At 51.0% G+C, this 18,215-nt stretch overlaps 1 protein-coding gene across 1 annotated transcript in view; it reads left to right on the top strand.

The window, feature by feature from the left end:
- Positions 1 to 18,215, top strand: part of LOC119382629 (protein Shroom3) — a 74,612-nt gene that overhangs the window by 379 nt on the left and 56,018 nt on the right. The window contains exon 2 of the mRNA XM_037650415.2: positions 2,617 to 2,936. Within this exon, the coding sequence (XP_037506343.1) occupies positions 2,617 to 2,936 (320 nt within the window). The remainder of the gene's footprint in view (positions 1 to 2,616; positions 2,937 to 18,215) is intronic.

The following is an 18,215-nucleotide window of genomic DNA, read 5'->3' as shown; positions in this document are numbered from 1 at the left end:
GAGCAGCTGAACGGACCGCTAACTTAATTTTCCACATTTTTTTTCTTCTTTCATCAATGAATGCTGATATTCGCTTTACATTTATTTGCGAGAAAGAAGTGAAGTGTCAGCAAAGTAGCTTACCGTCCGCATTCGCGGATATCTTGGAACATGAGCCAAAGTAGGTCGTAAGACTTTGATCTGCGCGAGTTGGTTCATAGTTCAGAACCGCAGCGCGAATGAAAAAGAAAATAAGAAGAAACACACAGGGATATCACAAGTGCTGTTTCTTTCTTTTTCTTTTTGCACAAACCAAGGAGAACCATTATTAAAAACAGTGCAAAATAAACACGGACAAGATGCACAGAGGACTAGCGTTGTCCGTGTATATTTCGCGCTGTTTTTAATTATGGATAAGTATCAACTGGCTTGCATTCACGCGCTATTCAGTTACAAGGCGAACCGCTTCAGATAGAAAAGGGCCCAATGTAGAAGTATGTAGCAGTAAGAATCATTCGGGCGAGTTGGTTCATAGTTCTTCAAAAGCGCATCGCGAATAATAGAGGGCAATGAGAAAAAACGCACAACACACGGCGCTTGTGATGTCATTGTGTGTTTCTTCTTATTGTCCTGTTTTATTTGCGCTGCGCTTTTGGAGAACCAAGGTAGGTTACTAACATTTAATGCAACATGGAATATTAGCGAGTGATTTTGCCTGTAAATGTTGCTTCTCCTCAGCGTAGGTCTTTATGCAAAGAAGCCAGCTTGCTAGGCAAAAGAGTTCGCGCGACGTCTTTCGAGTTGGGATTAGACCAGTGGAGTGCGCATGTTGAAATGTCACGCAGTTACGGAAAATCTGAGCAGCCACACTTTGAGTAGTATGCGAAAGAACGTTAATAAGTGTTTATTTTTCCTATCTAGCACCGCTACACGAGCCCAACGCACGAATAGAGAGAGCGAGAATGAAAGAAAGGTTTCAATGGTGCACCTGTCGTGCTAACAGTTGATACCCTCTTGCCTTTTATAGCACACCCCGTTTAGAGCAACTAATTGCTGGCGTATTTAATACATCACCAGTAATAGCTGCCACGAAGAAATAACGAGAACAAATCGCACGTGACGCACACGTCATGCATTTCAAATAGCTATTCAGCTTTCGCACTACACAACATAGCGTGAGAGCGTAGCCTAATGCTAAAGCAACGTGTTCTGTGCCTGAAGCCAATGGTTTGAACGTACCGTTGGTTCTGCATTTTACTTTATGGAAGATGCCCGAAGGAGCGACGAGGCTTACGCTCTCAAGTGTCCGGAATGAAATAAAAAATGCTTCGCATTCAAACTTTGCTGTCACACGTTGTGCAGGCGTTTTCCAAATAGACAATTTCTTTGTCGAAAAGCGCGATATATGGCGTAAATGACAACGTTTTCATTCTTTATTGCCTCCCGAGCTGCTTCAATGATTGCTGTGATTGCTACCAGCAACATACACATCAGTTTGTTGAAACTACATCTACAACCGCGGTCTCCCACTTGTCAGAAGTGTGCAGCCTTGCGTAATATCGTGCGATCGTTGACCTCTGGACATGGTAGCACTTAATGTGGGTGAGAAACAACGAGATTTACGACATGATGCGCAAGCGCAGAGAGCACACTCGTGCGCGAGCACCGTCTGCTGCGCTGTTTGCTTAGATATGCATACGCACTATCAGCTTTATCTTTGCGATCACGCGTCCAGAAAGCCGGTGTGACGGTGATCGTAATATCGCTGATCTCGTTACTTCTTGCAGATATTAGAAACTACCGTATCCAGGGGTCGACGCTCGGGCGGTATTGGCTGTGTTTTAATATGTGGATAGCAATATCGTGGCTCCCGCAAAGGATTGTGGGCTACGGCGCCCGTCTGCATCGACTTCCGGTTCGGGACGTCGTGCCGCCGAAAAGGCACTGTTGATAGTGGCGTCGCTTTCTGTGTTCCATCTAGCAGTCGCAGTCCCCCTTTCTCACAAATTACTGCATAATACTTTGGACTGCTGTGCAGTTTACTATAATAACAAATTCAATCACTACGAGATTGTTGTAAAGGTGCGAACAGTCATTTCTTCATTCATGTGGCATGCACCTCCGGACACATGCGTGTTGTTTCGCAGCAAAGGGTGTTTTCGCGCATGTTTTGTGACCTGTAAAGACTTGTTGCACATCATAGCCTCATGCGTCATGAGATATCCGCCCAATCTGTTTTCATGTTGCGAACTCGTATAAAATCATTTTTTTTTTACTTTTGTATTGCAAAGATACCATCTCGGGTTAGATATAGTGGATAGCAATAGTGAAATGTTTCTTACTCTAAAAGGGAACAATTAACTCTCGTAGTTTTCTGGTTTTTCTTCTTCGCCTCTGAATCTTCCTTCAAGTTCCACTACAAGGTATTGGCACTTCCCGCTGTCCCTGCCTTGGCACTTCCCCTGTCCCTTTGGCACTTCCCCTGTCCCTGTTTATTTCGCGCAGTTTTTCGTAGTAATGGAGTACTAATTCGCCGGGCGGTCAGTCCTTTTTAATGTACAATAACTCGTCATCTTGTCGCGGGCATTATAGTTCGGTTACCGCAGCTTGTTCTTAACTAGATCTTAATCCTCGCAGGACGCACCGTGTCCGGAGTCCCTGCAGCCCCCCGAGCCCGTCCTCGGGAGGGTCGGAGCGGGCTCCACCGATGGCGGCGCGGGTGCGAGCTCGTCGACGGCGGCAGCTGGACGGCCGGTGTCGTGGACGAGCCTGTGCTCGAGCCCCGAGCTACCCTTGCCTTCTCCTCCCCCGCTGCCTCCGGCGGTGCGAGACCTGTGCTCGCCGCCCGCGGAGGACGACGACGAGCCCCTGCCGCCGCCGCCGGACGACCTTGAGCACGTCGCGCAGCAGCAGCCGGGTTCGGTCGCCGTCCAGGACTGCGACCCCGCGGACCCCAGGTGAGACCTCTCGTGCAGTAGAAGGAGTTAAAAGAAGGCAGCGGGACAACGAGACGAATATCCGCTTTGCTTAACAAGAAAAAAAAGGAAATAGAATAAGAGTGAACACTGCAGGCACACGGGCGGATGCTCACGAGGACCAGGAATAGCCACTGAGTCCGGCGTTCTTCAAGAACAGCACTATCGCACGAATAGTGTCGAGAACAACAGTATCGCACGTTACCTGCCCAATGACAAGACTGTCATGACTGCGAAAAAGTGCGGAAGAGTCGCAAGTACAATATAACTGACTGGACCTCACCGGGAACAGAACGAGTAGTCTGCATGCAGCTAATGAGCACTACCTTTTGGTCACGTTGATTTTCACGCCCGCAACGACACGTTTCCTTCGTGCGAAGCACCACGACGCTACCGAAACAAGTTTTCTCGGCGCTTGACACGGTGCTTACGTTTCGTCGTCCAGCCGTCTATATCGTTCAGCCCCACTTACTTTCAGTACTAGCCGATTTAGCCGTGCCATGGCTGCACCAGGGCGTCCCCTTAATAACGCTTTTATTTTTGGTCGGAGCCATGCATTTTCTGCGTACAGAAACAGCCTTTCTCCTTCCCCTCTTTTCCACGTCCTACAGGCTCTTAAGATAGTAGCCCATGAATACTTTCCTTTATGCAAAGCAACTTCTTCCGTCCAAGAAAGAAATTTGCCTTGCTCCCGTTTCCTCTTAACATTGTTACCTCCTAAAACGCCCTATGGAAGTGATGCATACGTGTAGGAAGAGTGTCCTCGTGTCTTCTTCTTCTCCTCTTGTATCCCTCGTCTCAGGAAACTCGAGTCTACCTTTTGTTTTCCCCCGCATTTCTGCTATTACCAAGCGTCGAAGCACTCTCGAAGCGGGCCCAAGCAATTTCTCCCGCCATTCGTCCATCCACTTACACCCAAGACACATCGAGCTGTTCATCAAGTCACGCACGCTTTTTCTTTTTTTTCGAAGCCCGCGAGCTTCGCGTTAGCCAATGTGGCATAGAATTTCACGTGTACGTAACTTTTTTTTTACTTCGTTCTCGTTCACCGTGCAGCCAGACCTTTATTCCACGCGCGTGTCCGGTAAGCTTGTTGGGATTCAATTTTCTTTTTTTCTCTTCGTTTTCTTTCGTCCCGGATCTCCCAGTTAAATTGAGTTTCCGCGCTAATGGAGACTGCCGCAGTACGGCTTTGCGCGTGCATATATAATGGCTGGCACAGAGCCGTGCGAAAGGCTGCGAGTGTGTGTCCGTGTGTTTGTGCCCGTCGCCGCGCAGTCTGCAGCACATCTCCAAAGCCTGTCGCCAATTGAGTTTTGCGAGGCGATGGCGAAGCGCGCGCGCGCGCTACTCGCAACGGCTCTCGGACGAATTTAAACATTCATGGCGTGACAATCTGTACGACACGGCGCTATAGACTGGAGAACTTCCCACGCAGCCTCTGACGCGATTTTTTTTTTTTTGGCACCTTTCAACGAGTAAGTGTATGCTCTATACCTGTGCCGAAGAAGCGAGCGCATGGTTCGTTTCGGTGTGTTTTCCTTTCGTGTTCTCTTCTTTCTAGTATAGATAGAATTCGGCAGGCGTGAACTTAAAACGCATTAGTGCACCGCTGATAACACCGTTTTCCTCAGGAGGATTTTTGAACACTTGTTCAGAGTGCGTTCGACAATTCCGTCGCTGTTTTGTAGTTTCGTCAGGTAGAAGTTTAGTCAGGGAAGCAACACCCGTACCGGGTTTGCGAGTTTAATATAGCTCGGGAACACAATCATCGTAGTCGCAAGGATGTTGTATATGACAAGGGGAGAACGTTGCACATTGTAGTGCATTAAGAATGAACTGGTTTCAGAGGAAGCATCTGATAAACTGTACAGTTTAGGTTTAACGTTCAGATCCTACTTCTTCTGTTCAGTGTTTATTTGGCCAATTCTGTATCGAATAAACAAATTTGTAAAGGTTTTTTTACACGTATTCGAGTGAGCATGCCGCATCTCTCTGCCGCCGGCAGGCTCTCTTTATTCCGTTAAAGTTGAAAGTTGGGCAAGTTCGTCATGGTTAATGATGCCGAACAGCGCAAATGACAAGAGACTGTTGTCCGGTTTTCTTTACAACCGTCTCTTGTCATTCGCGCTGCGCTACATCATGATCCCTTTATTCCATCGAAATCCTTCATTTTGTCACTGGTTGCCCCTTTTTATGAGCATTGCATGCAAGCCGCAGTAAATTTTGATTATTACACGAATTTTATCGTCTTTATTTGCAATTCGCCGTTATACCGTCTGCGTTTGTTTTGCGATTCTCTACATTCTAGGCTGTCGTCAGGTATGGAATTTTCGTTGCCATCGTTCATCACGTATAGGATGTCTCCATCGTGGACTATTGATTTTTATCATATCTTGGACTGCAATCTTCATTCAGTGCTTTAAGACGCAGTTTAAAATCAACGGTTGTTGACATGTGGCAAGACATTAAGCACTTCACCCAGACGGCACCTCGTCGTTACTCTTTCTGATTGAAGTGGTGAAATAACGCTTAAATCTTCCCTCACGATACAGCAGGTTATACCTGTATCGTGAGGGAAGCTTACAAAACCAACAGCCTTTTTTTTTTCATGGAACAACTTTATTTTTATCATCATTTGAAGTAAACATTTCTTATTCAGTGGCTCAACGGGAAGGGGTGGCGAAAAGGCAACTGAATGCCTGACAACGCACCAATCCCCGCCCAGACCACGATATTGCACAACACTCAGCATGTCTATGTAAAGCGTAAATGATAATGCAATACATAAATACAATGAAAATACAATATCTCGCGGTACTTTTCTCAAAGCTTTTCGCTCCGTACGACTCAGTGTAGATTTTTGTAGCAACATCAAGCGTCCCTTGGGTAAACTGACCCCCTCGCAGTATTATAAGCCCCCCCCCCCCCCCCCCAAATGGAGAAGCAATGCGGTATGTTCCGCGTTGCGGAACCGCACCTGTTCTTCACAACTAGGCGGATCGTTCAGCGTTATAGAAACACACAAGAAACAAAGCGACAAGCCTCCTAAAACACAGCTCCCCACTGGAGGGCTCCTATAAAACACACCAGTTCGCGTGCAGCTTCGGCTCACCGCGAAGGATGGTTCCGCCCACACGGCAGCGCCCTCCGCATGGGTGCTTCCTTTAGCGTCGTTTGACTCGCGTAGGCAAACACGCTGCCTCGCGCGAGAGGGACGTGGCGCGGTACCTGCAATTGCGTAAGTAAACTTACAAGCGCTGCCGGGATTGTAATTACGGGAGTACACCGGCAGCCGCGCGCACGCCAGCGCACCCCAGCGCGCGTCTGGAAATTGATAAAGGACCCGGCAGCGGCTCTGCCGTTCTTCACGCGCGGCCGGCAGCGAACCTCCGAGAAAAACGAGCCTCCGCTGGCGCCGCCTTGGGACCGGTGAGAAAAGTGCTCTCGAAGATAGCGCCGGATAATGGAAATGGCGAGGCGGCGCACATTATTCGTTTCGAGACTATACCCAGGGGAAGACCCCCCTTTGCCTTCTTTGTTTTGTTACGTTCTACGCGCGCTACTCAAATATATGCGTTTCTTCCTTTTACGTGCTGTCTTAGACACGCTCTCTCGATATGTGTTGTTATAGTCGAACGTAAAGAAACGCATTTTAGGAAGACGAACCCCGGTCGATGTGTGCGTGCCCATAGTACGTAGGGTCTGCAGCGGCCTTTACGGCCCATATCTGCTGTACGAAAGCGCTTTACTTTTGAGATCGAGAGCGTTGTTTTGTGTAAGAGTTGCGCCCGCTCCTGCTTCTTGTCTTTTGACGTAGCAGAAGGCGCGCGCGGTGTGCACTGGTTTATATCTTGACCAACGCGAGAGTTTGGACGTAAAACAGCAGAGTACATCGAGAGTGCTCTATGGAAACGCTGACTCCGGGGCGAATGGATTTATCGAAGTGCAACAGCGTTAGACAACAGGAGGTTGTAAAAAGAGAGCGCGGGAGGGAGCTATGAGAAGAGCCGTGTATGAAACATTTTCGTGTTTTCGCGTCACTACGTTTCTTCCATCCTTAGAGCGCTGTAGCCTTTCGTTCTTTTCGTTCCGCTTCGATTCTTGAAGCGCGTTCGTTCCTGCGCAGCCTCCTGGTTTGTCGTTTGTGTATGGCTAGAACTTCCATGATTACGGGCCCTTGTGTTTCTGTTGCAGTCAACAGATTTTACGATAGGATAGCTAGCTCTGCTTCGCTTCCAGTCTGTCTGCTCTGCTGTGAATATTTACGGCTGACGAAACGCAGGTTCTTTTGTTCTGGCTTTTCAGGCTCCATTCTTCGGCAAACTGCATTCATTTTTTGTCAGCCTTTTGTTTCGTTGTGTCCAGGGAGAGCCTTCAGCGCACGCACGTTTCAGTTTTGTTTTCTGTACGTTTAATAACATAATACGTCAAATATATACTGTGAACGTTCTATATTTTTCGCGAATTGATAGCAATCAACCGTTATGGCAGGTTGAATTCTTTAGTTATCGCACAATATCTAAACGTGAAAGAAATCTTCAGTGTGACTACGAAAGAGATGATGTCTCATCCTCTGACTTAAGCACATTGGTGTAGTAAATTGCATTTTACAAATTAATATCTAGTTTCCTGCTTTTTTGGATGATGGATGGATGAAACATCGCACGTCTGAGCCTAACGAAAAGGTCTAACAAACCACTGTCTGCAGTTTAAAACCCAACCTCGAAAAGTTTTGACTGCTAAACAATACCCCCCCCTCCTCCAAAAAAAGAAAGAAAGAAATAAACAAACAAAGAAACAGAAAAAAAACCTCGTCTCCTCGTGCATCATACAACTATGCCTTCGCTCCGGAAACCCATGGGCTCTATATATCCTGATCTCACCAAAAATCGTGCAACGTTGTGGAAGCTGGCGTGAACTGATGAGTGGCCAAGTTGATAAAGTTCGTGAGTAAAGGCATGGTCGAGTATGGAGATTCCGCAACGAAGGGACAACCGTGACTCGCGAAACTCCTACGCGTGCTTGGCGCTGATGACTACAGGCAGTGTAGCGGTACAAGACAGACCTTAAGCAGAATATGCGTAGCGCAGAAACGAACACAGGACAAGTGGACGACGGGACGAGCACCTTATATAAGCACATTATCTGAAACTGCAAAAAAAGAAGGAAAAGTACAGGCTGTAGAAAACAAGAGAAATAGAAGTGCCGCGTGCGAATTACGCCAAAAATGCAAGTTCCTGCTTTGATAATGCTACTGATGGCATACTCACACACATACTAGGTAGTTTTAGAATAGGGTACGCAAAGATAGCGTTCCTTTGGTACAATACGCTATTTTCGTCACTTAACGTGGGTACCCAAGAGGATAGCCTACGACGCATGCGCAGTGGCGACAAACGCAAAGGATATAGCGTGCGCAAACTTTGAGTATCCTATTCTAAAACTCTCTACTCTTGTCCTGTGTTCGTTCCTGCTTAACCGATGACCAACGAACACGCCGAAACCTTAACCCTTCTGCAAGACAGACCGTCGGCATTCGCAGTACTGCACCGATTTAGCGAGACGGAGTACATGAAACTCCTGAGGTTCAACGCCGAATCCTCTCGTCTTCCATCCGCATTCCCGAAGTGAAAACCGTTCTCTCCCTCGGGAGGTGGAAGAGCGTCGCACCCTCGAAAAAGGCGAGGCGGTGGATGGAGCCACGAAACTGCGGCTCTGGCGCGGACTTTAGGGCGGCCCTTCCCGAGCTCTTTGCGAGCTCGCCTCCCGCAGGACGGTGTAGTGGAAGAAGAGTTGTTCTGGCGCAGCGCCGTGATGGATGGCGGCCGTGCCTCGCTTCCGCCTCATTTCTCGGACTCGCTCGTTTTAATGCGGTTATCTACCGGAGCGCAGTCAGCCAGAAGGAAACGCGATGAACGGCCTGCCTGGGCATATCGTGGATACCGCTTACCCTTTTCTTTCCCTCTCCCTTTCCATCCGGCTCCTTCGGGAAAACAGTGCGTGTGCGGAACCAGGGCGGAGAAGATCGGCCTCTTCGAAAGGCCATCGACGAAATGCAGAGGTTCGGAGTGAAGCGAACGTGCACTCCGGTGCACTGTCATAAAGAACACATTCTTGCGTCTATCGCGCTTTTCAGAGGTTCGAGCTGCGAGTGCCGGAGGGAGCTATGGTCAGCGCCTGTAGTGTGCAGGAAGGTGACAGCGCCCGCTGCCTAGCAATAGCGGCCGGCTCCAAAAAACGGGTGATTTCGCATTTGATGGAAGACGCAAAGGGAAACAAAATCGCGCGTGTTTCACACTTTTGTGTTTCTCTTAACAGTTGAAGTGCACTGTATGCACATCCAAGATGAATAACTTTGTTTAGCAACGGTTTCCCGTTTACCTTCCAAGGGTTACGATCGCGATTCTCCGAGACCTTGTTTTTTGTGAGCGCTGCCACGGGTGACTAAAGCCATCATGCAGCACATTTGCCGAATGTGGCCGCGATTTCGGGCACGCAGGCTCCGTTGTCAGGGGCGACCATGTCGTGACAGTACCCACAGGGAAGGGGCGAAGCTTACGCTGTGGCGTAATGACTGCTTCTGCATGGCCATCGCCAAAAAAGTCGAAGTTGTAGCGAAGCGTTCTAACTTGATAATGGGTCGTCCTCTCGAACGCCTTCTAGTGGGTCGCCCTCTTCGGCTCGAAGAGAACGCAGCTCGCGCTGAGAGTCGGCCCCGCCTTGACTGTCGCTGTATCGTCGAATATCGTCGCCGCTAATAAACCTCTTTATAATTTGGTGGAGAGTGCTGGGCCTTCACAACAACCTCGGCTCTCATTCGATGCCCCTGACTCTTCGATCCCGTACCCTGCCGCCTACCATGCCTCAAGACGCCTCCCAGCAAACGCCCCCGCCCGCACCGACCTCATGTCCTGGTGTCCCTCGTATTCGCGACCCTCCCGTCTTCACTGGCGCCGATGGTACCGACGTGGAGGACTGGCTCGCGATTTACGAGCGCGTGAGTGTCCCCAATAAGTGGGACGAGTGTGACAAGATCAGGCACATCATGAAAGGCATCGACGACGACGCCTTCACCACGCTGCTCGCCAAGAACCCCAGCACAGTGGCAGAGGTCATAACGCTCTGCCAAAGCTATGAGGAGCTGCGCCGGCAGCGATCGATGACCCGTCGCTCTCCATCACGCGACGCCGAGCTCGCTGGCTTGTCGACCGTACCCGACCACTCCGCGTTGCTCGCAGAGATGAAGACATTCGTGCGCGAGAAAATCGCGCGCCAGTTCTCTCTGCTGGACTTTGCTCGCCCTCGGTACGCTCAACAGCCGTCACCCACCCTTCTGCCTCCCCTCCGTCGAGCAATCGAGCAGGAAATCGCGGAGGTCATGCCCGAGTACCACCAGCACCATCCGGCTCCTGCACCTTTGAGCTACGCCCAAGTTGTCGCAAGAACGCCCCCACCAATCGCTACGGCTGCCCCACACATTTACGCCGAATCCTCCGCTCTACCTCACTCTTTCGAAGCGGATGTACCGGTAACCTACGCCAACGTCACGCACAGGCCACGACTGCAGCCCACCATGCAGTCCTATCAGTTGCCGCCCCGTCAATCCCGTCCTGCACCATGGGCGGGCCCTGCCCCAGCGAACCGATGGCGCACACCTGACAATCGCCCTATATGCTTCGCATGTGGTTACGCCGGCCACGTGGCGCGCTATTGCAATCGCGTGCAGCCGCCTAGAGACGTGTCGCCTGTCACCAGCCAGTCGAACCGTCCATATTACGACCCACCTACGCCTCCGACGCCGACGTCTCGCCCAGCTGCATCTACCCGCCGTTCACAGTCACCACGACGCCGCTCGCTGTCACCGATGCGGCCACGTCCGGTCCCACGCGATCAGGAAAACTAGTCGTCGCAGTCCACGAGGCAAGGGCTGCGACGCTATCGAACTGCGAAAGCCCTCAGCGAAGCCCATCGAACGTGATAGACGTTTTTGTGGACGGTGTTCGCGCCTCTGCCCTTATCGATACTGGAGCCGCCGTATCCGTTATGGACGCTAAACTAAGTCGCCTGCTACGAAAAGTGACGACGCCACTTTCCGGGCTCTCCCTCCGTACAGCCAGCGCCCAAAGTATTCACCCGACGGCGGTATGCACCGCCCGCGTCATCATTCAGGACGCTCTGTACGCCGTCGAATTCATTATAATTTCTTCATGCTCTCACGACGTCATCCTGGGATGGGATTTTCTCGCCCGCCACGACGCCGTCATTCATTGCGCACCAGCCGAAATAGAGCTCTCACCATTCTCAGATTTGACGCCGGCAGACAGTTCATCGGCTGCGACCAAGGTAATCGTCAAAGACGACATCACAGTTCCTGCAAATTCGTCAACGGCTGTGTCAGTCTATTGCACCGGTCTCTGCGACGCCGTTGCACTCCTTTCTCCATGTGACCGCGTTTTCACTAGGAAAGGCTTGCTGGTGCCATTTGCGACCGTGGAAATCACCCAGGGCGACACGGATGTTTTTGTGACCAACCCATCCCCGTTCATTGTTACATTGGTGCGAGGGGAATGTCTCGGCAGAGTGGAACCCCTCGAAGACGCACAAGTTATGGACGCACCCGACGACACGCACTGTCCCAGTTCCCGTACGCTCAGTGCTGTTTCCACGTCCGATTCGTCACCTGCTGATGTGTTTAGGTCCTCCATTGCTGACAACCTCACATCGGTCCAGCGTTCCCACCTTCTGTGCCTGCTGGAAGAATTTCGTTCTTCTTTCGATATCGGGCAAACTTCTCTTGGCCGCACTTCCGTTGTTACGCATCGCATCGACACTGGCGCCCAACCACCACTGCGGCAACGTCCATATCGCGTGTCTCCCGCAGAACGTCGAGTCATTAATGAGCAAGTCGACGATATGCTTCGACGCGACGTTATTCGGCCCTCGGACAGCCCATGGGCGTCTCCCGTTGTTCTCGTTGCGAAGAAGGACGGTTCCGTGCGTTTCTGTGTGGACTACCGACGGCTCAACAAGATCACTCGCAAGGATGTTTATCCGCTGCCGCGAATCGACGACGCGATTGACAGCCTGCAAGGAGCCGAATTCTTTTCATCTCTTGATCTGCGCTCGGGGTACTGGCAAGTGCCCATGGCGGATGACGCTCGACCGAAGACAGCCTTTGTCACGCCCGACGGCTTGTACGAGTTCAACGTCATGCCGTTTGGTCTGTGTAATGCGCCCGCGACCTTCGAGCGCATGATGGACACCGTTCTGCGCAACTTGAAATGGCACACGTGCTTGTGTTACCTTGACGACGTCGTGGTTTTCGCTCCGGGCTTCTCCACGCATCTCCAACGTCTGCGGCATGTTTTGACGCGTTTGCGCAACGCCGGCCTCCAACTGAATCTGAAGAAGTGCCGATTTGCAGCACGGCAGCTGACAATCCTCGGCTACGTCCTGTCCAAGGACGGAATCCTTCCCGATCCGACCAAGCTTCGGGCCGTGGCCGAATTTCCCAAACCTACGTCCGTCAAAGAACTGCGCAGTTTCGTAGGACTGTGTTCGTACTTTCGACGCTTCTTACGAAACTTTGCCACCATCATATCACCGCTGACGAAGCTCCTTGGAGGTAACGGACCCCTAAAGTCGTGGTCGTCCGAGTGTGACGACGCGTTCGCAAAGCTCCGTCGTTTGTTGACGTCTCCTCCCATACTACGCCACTACGATCCTACGGCCCCAACGGAGGTACACACGGATGCCAGCGGTGTAGGCCTCGGCGCTGTCCTTGCGCAGCGCAAACCAGGGTTCCCCGAATATGTCGTGGCATACGCAAGCCGTACGCTTACCAGAGCCGAGACCAATTACACGGTCACGGAAAAAGAGTGCCTGGCGATCATCTGGGCCCTTACAAAGTTTCGACCTTATTTGTATGGCCACCCATTTGATGTCGTCACCGACCATCATGCACTATGCTGGCTGTCGTCACTGAAGGATCCCTCAGGCCGTCTCGCCCGCTGGGCACTTCGCCTGCAAGACTACGACATCCGAGTGCTGTACCGCAACGGACGCCAGCATGCTGACGCCGACGCCCTCTCGCGCTCTCCCTTGCCTGACGACAATGCCCCTTGCTCAGTATCTCACATAGCTGTTGCTTCAATCGACGTTCACACCATCGCTACCGAACAGCGCAAGGATAAATGGATCACCTCGCTGATCGACTTGCTCACTGATCCGTCCGCAACACCATCCACTCGCGCGTTGCGTCGTCAAGCCCACCATTTCGCCGTTCGCGACGACCTACTGCACCGACGCAATTACGATGCCGACGGCCGCCAGTGGCTACTAGTGATACCCCGCAGTCTGCGTTCTGAAATATGCGAGGCCTTCCACTCTGACCCGCAATGCGCGCACTCTGGGGTATCCAAAACTTACCACCGCATTCGACAACGATACTTCTGGCGAGGGATGTACCGCTACGTGCAGAAGTTCGTTCGCTCCTGCCTCGATTGCCAACGCCGAAAACCTGCAACGCACGTGTCGCCACCAGGTCTACAACCATTACCTTGCCCTAACCGTCTGTTTGGGCGCGTGGGCATCGATTTGTACGGGCCACTTCCTCTGACTTCGGCTGGTAACCGCTGGGCCATCGTCTCTGTTGACGCGATACGCCGAAACCGCCGCCCTCCCAGCGGCTACAGCGCGCGATGTTGCCTCCTTCCTACTACACCGATTCATACTGCGTCACGGATCACCCCAAGAGATTCTCAGCGATCGAGGCCGTGTCTTCTTGTCGGAAGTCGTGGAAGCCATTCTCAAAGAGTGTCATGCTGTTCACCGCAAAACTACTGCTTACCACCCGCAGACGAATGGCCTAACCGAACGCTTTAACCGCACGCTCGGCGACATGCTCTCGATGTACGTCGCCGCCGATCACACCAATAAAAAAGAATGATGAAGCAGGTATTTGTGTTTAATTCCGTTCGTGTTGGATCGTGTCGCGTGTGTTCGACACGATTGAAGCGTTCTGACGAGAAGTGTTTACGTGCACTATACGCAACACCTTGATATGAGCGAGTCTTTTTGTACACACACCCACGGCACGCACGCGCACTCACGCTCATACATTCTCTCTCTCTCTTTCTTTCTCTCTCTCACACACACTACTAAAGGAAAACGATCGGAATGCCAAGTCTTCCTTTTCCCCCTACCGCCTTTAAATATAAATAAAAAGAAAATAAATCAAACATTCGTCGCCGATCAAACATTCGTCGCCGACGCTTAGATTTGAAGCTGAGAGGAATAATTGGTGCAGATCGTTAAGCCTTTGGTGCTGCTTCTTGTATTACAGGAAGCTCGCAAGTTCGAAGGCAGGCTAGGCCGCTTGCTTCGAGTTACTTAACCAGCGACGCGCACGGATTGGATAACAGCCTCGTCAAGATGTGGATGTCATAGACAGACTCCAAGAAAGTAAGGCTATACCCTGGCTGCGTGAGAATGCTTCCCAGTCGGCGCACACTGCCCTACAGATTACGACGCACCTGTCGTCCATTCGTAATCACGCAGACTGGAGGTTCATTATCCTTCCACGATAGTCACGTATGCCTAAGCTATAGAACGGAGCTTCCGTATGCGTATCGAGTGTTGCGAGAGAAGCGCGTAATTAAAAATGAACAGCGAAGAGGCTTGCCGGTCGGCGACACAAATAAGGGGAATGAAAGGCTGATTAGCGAGCTCGTTTGCAACTGGGATTCTCCAAGACCCGGCAAATCTTCAAAGGCACATACCTCTTCGTTCCGAGACTAATCTTGGAAGTGCAGCGAGCCGGCATTTAAACAGCGCGTATTTCTGGGGCAAGGACCTCCTGTGCAACCATCGCAATGTATCGCATTTGTATTTGTTGTTTCTCTCGTGAGCTTCGTCAACGTTTCTTAACGTCGCAAGCTTTTTTTCCCTCCTTGATTTCTCCATATAGGCGATTTTACTTGAGGTATATGGATGCCGCTACCCTGGGCTGTTAAAGGATCGTTTTCTTATTTTTGTATATCGCGGCGTGAAGGCCGTGAAACGTTGAATGCACCAACCCAACCTTCTTTCACGCGTGTGCGTCTACCGTAGCACTGTTCGTTTAGTTGTTAAACATACATAGCGGCAAGGCTACAGCCCAGTATGGCGGCTCCTAAAACCAGCCGGAAAATATAGTCTATACTAGTTAGTGTTTACCGGCACTCCTAGTCGAGGGACGTTCTACTTAGGCGCAAAATACACACTCTTTGGCGTCCATGTTTTCAAACAAAGCCCAAGCATCTACGTTATGCTTTAGGCTGCACTGAAAGTTTCTTGCGGCGGGCGTTTTTCTCGATACGCTGCTGTATGCGGACCTACTTTCGCGGTGCCTACAGTTTCGCCGTGGTCTCTCGCATCGTTTTCTCTTGTCTCGTGTTTGCTTAAGAAGCGTTTTTGTTTTCTGTTCTTTTGTTTTTTCTCGAGCGAAGCTCGTTATTACTCGCAGATTTCGGTGTCAGCGTCATACGCGAGAAACCCGGCTCCGCCGAACGTACAGAAATACCCTCCGCAGTGGTCTAGTGGCTACGGTGCTCGACTGCTGACTCGAAGGTCGCGGGATCGAATCCCGGCCGCGGTTGCCGCATTTTCGATGGAGGCGAAAATGCTCGAGGCCCGTGTACTTAGATTTAGGTGCACGTTAAAGAATCCCAGGTGGTCGAAATTTCCGGAGCCCTCCACTACGGCGTCCCTCATAATCATATCGTGGTTTTGGGACGTGAAACCCCAACAATTATTTTATTACGTACAGAAACGCGGCCCCAGAAGGTGCGCCGTTCACATCCGCGTTTGTATGCGCCGTTTTCCAATAATCGATGTTCTCTCGATCGTGATCTCGTACATGGAAATCTGATCTTTAATCGGGGGGGACTTGTCAATTCACGTTGCCACATTTCATTATCTCCTGGATATGAACTCGTGTCGGTCGTTGTTGCCTGTAGCGAATGAAGTTGCTCTACGAAGCACATGGATGAAGGTGTGATTCCAGGCATAGTGGAAGGAAACAGTTAGGAGGGAGCATTGCGCAGTGCGATGAAAAGAAAGAAAGAAAGAAAGAAAGAAAGAAAAAATTACACCATTTCCCGCTAAAGGGGACAATGAGCACTTGCACGATCGCGTTCTGTTGGAGTTCGTTGGGCATGCTACCGACCTCGCGTCGTGGAACGCGAAGAGAAGCGCTACGCGCGTCTTGTGTTCCCTCTAGCCTGGCCGTTAATTCTCACAGGGCGAGCGGGGAACGCGGTCGACAGGCGTGCGAGAGGGGGGCAGCGTAGGAGAGGAGAGAGAGGGGGAGGGGACGCGCATGCGCTGGTGCTCATCGCGGCGTTGCGCAGGAGAGAATTTCGTCATGTCTAGCCCGCGTTTCAGAGGAAGAGTGGAAAGGGGGAGGGGAGAGGGGTATGGGAGAGGAGAGGGGAGAGGGGTATGGGAGAGGAGAGGGGAGAGGGAAAGTGGTGAATGGGAAAGGGGAGAGGGGGTGAGGGGGGAGAGGGGAAATGGGAGAAGAGAAGAGGACAGGAGGAATGGTGAGGGGGTGGAGAGGAGGTGTGTGGAGAGGGTATGCGCATGCGCAGTAAGGGTGGTCACGCCGCACACCACCACCACCACTGGACTGAACTCCGCCATAAGGTACTTCGCATCTAAAAGTACGTCAGGCACGCGCACGCCAAGCTTCGCCTGCCCACCACTTTCCCGACAGGGCTTCTGAATTTTTTCGTTCCTGGGCCCCGCCAATGTATGTATACCTCTCGATCTTTTGCGAGCCCGGGAATGATTGGTTGGTCGGGTCGTGGTCATATTCGAGCTCATATTCGTACTCTCGTGCTCCTTTTTCTTCTTCTTGTTTTCCGACTGTCTCAGCCGCCGGTGCGGCGTCCTTTCTATACATATCGTTAGACTGATCTGCTGCGGTGGTCGCTTGCTTTCCTGGTCCCCGTCCGCGCGCTCGGCACGAAGCCTCGCTGAAGCGGTGACGTGGCCGCGGATTCGCCGGTCTTTTGCTTTTGGGCTGAGTGTTTTCAAAGAGCCGGTCTCCTTTGTATATACGTGAGCGCCAGCCGATGCCGCTGCAGTGCACCTATACGAACTACGTGTATGTTTACGTACGCACAAACACACGGAAGACGCGCACACCAGATGTTGCGGAATGAAAATGGGACGCAGTTTCGGATGTCTCGCTGTGTTGTCGTTGTCAAGATTTCTTCGAGTAGGCGACCTTTTCAGGGATGCGTGTCGTATCACTGCCGCGTATTCGCCTTTCGTCCGCTTCCGCTTCGCAGTTCCTCTTTTGCTTGTTTTTGTTTGTTTGCTTCGTCGAACACAAAGTGGATAACCCGGTATACGCGATGCAGAGACGCGCGTGTCAACAGCGAACATTCCCCTATGCCGGTATTATTTTTTTTTTCTCCGCCCCCTTGTTTGTTGAAATTCGGCCGGGCTGCGTTCGGGCACATCCGTGTTATGATTCGCTTTCGCAAATAAGAGAGCCGGAAATCCCTCCGCGCGGCGTTGTATTCATGCGGAGAATGATGGCGCGCTTGTTTCGCGTCGAAGTGGATAAGAGGAGCCTATTTCGCGTTTGTTGATAAAAACACCGCAAGTAATGGGCGTGGAAAGCGCTACTGTCGCGCTGGCGTGATAATATTTACTGTGGCTCGGGATGAGAGACGAAGGCAGAACTCTTCTTTTCTCTCTCTCTGCAGCATGAATCGTATGGCTGTGCAGGCGCTTAAAAACAAACAGCCACTCAATTCTTTACCAGTGAGCAAGATTTTTTTTCGTTTCTTACTTACAGTTGTGATTTTGAAAGTACACACAACGCGCATTCATACAACACCGAACCAGATAACCGCTATCAAACGCCCTATTCAAGTTGTTCCTCTATTGAGCAAGTTGTTTCCCTATTGAGGGGAACGACTTGCTAGTAACAACCAATCGACTCCAACAGTTGACAAATCCAAGGTTGATAACTTCATTAACTTAGCTTCACCACTCTGTTTGGAATTATCTGTATGCTCCATTCGGATCCATTTGGATGTTGCTGAAAAAGTCGATGGCAGGGTGTTCTGACGTCTTGATTATACCCATTTACATTCTGCAGCGTCAACAGTAATTTTGTTTCATGTAAGATCCTATCACCTTTCGTTGTCTACGTCATTGCGTCATCGGGACGAACACGAAAGTCGTGAGGATAAAAATATT

This window comes from Rhipicephalus sanguineus, chromosome 2 (genome assembly GCF_013339695.2).
Source record: "Rhipicephalus sanguineus isolate Rsan-2018 chromosome 2, BIME_Rsan_1.4, whole genome shotgun sequence".
NCBI classification, from domain to species: domain Eukaryota; kingdom Metazoa; phylum Arthropoda; class Arachnida; order Ixodida; family Ixodidae; genus Rhipicephalus; species Rhipicephalus sanguineus.
This window is presented reverse-complemented; position numbering and strand designations above follow the sequence as displayed.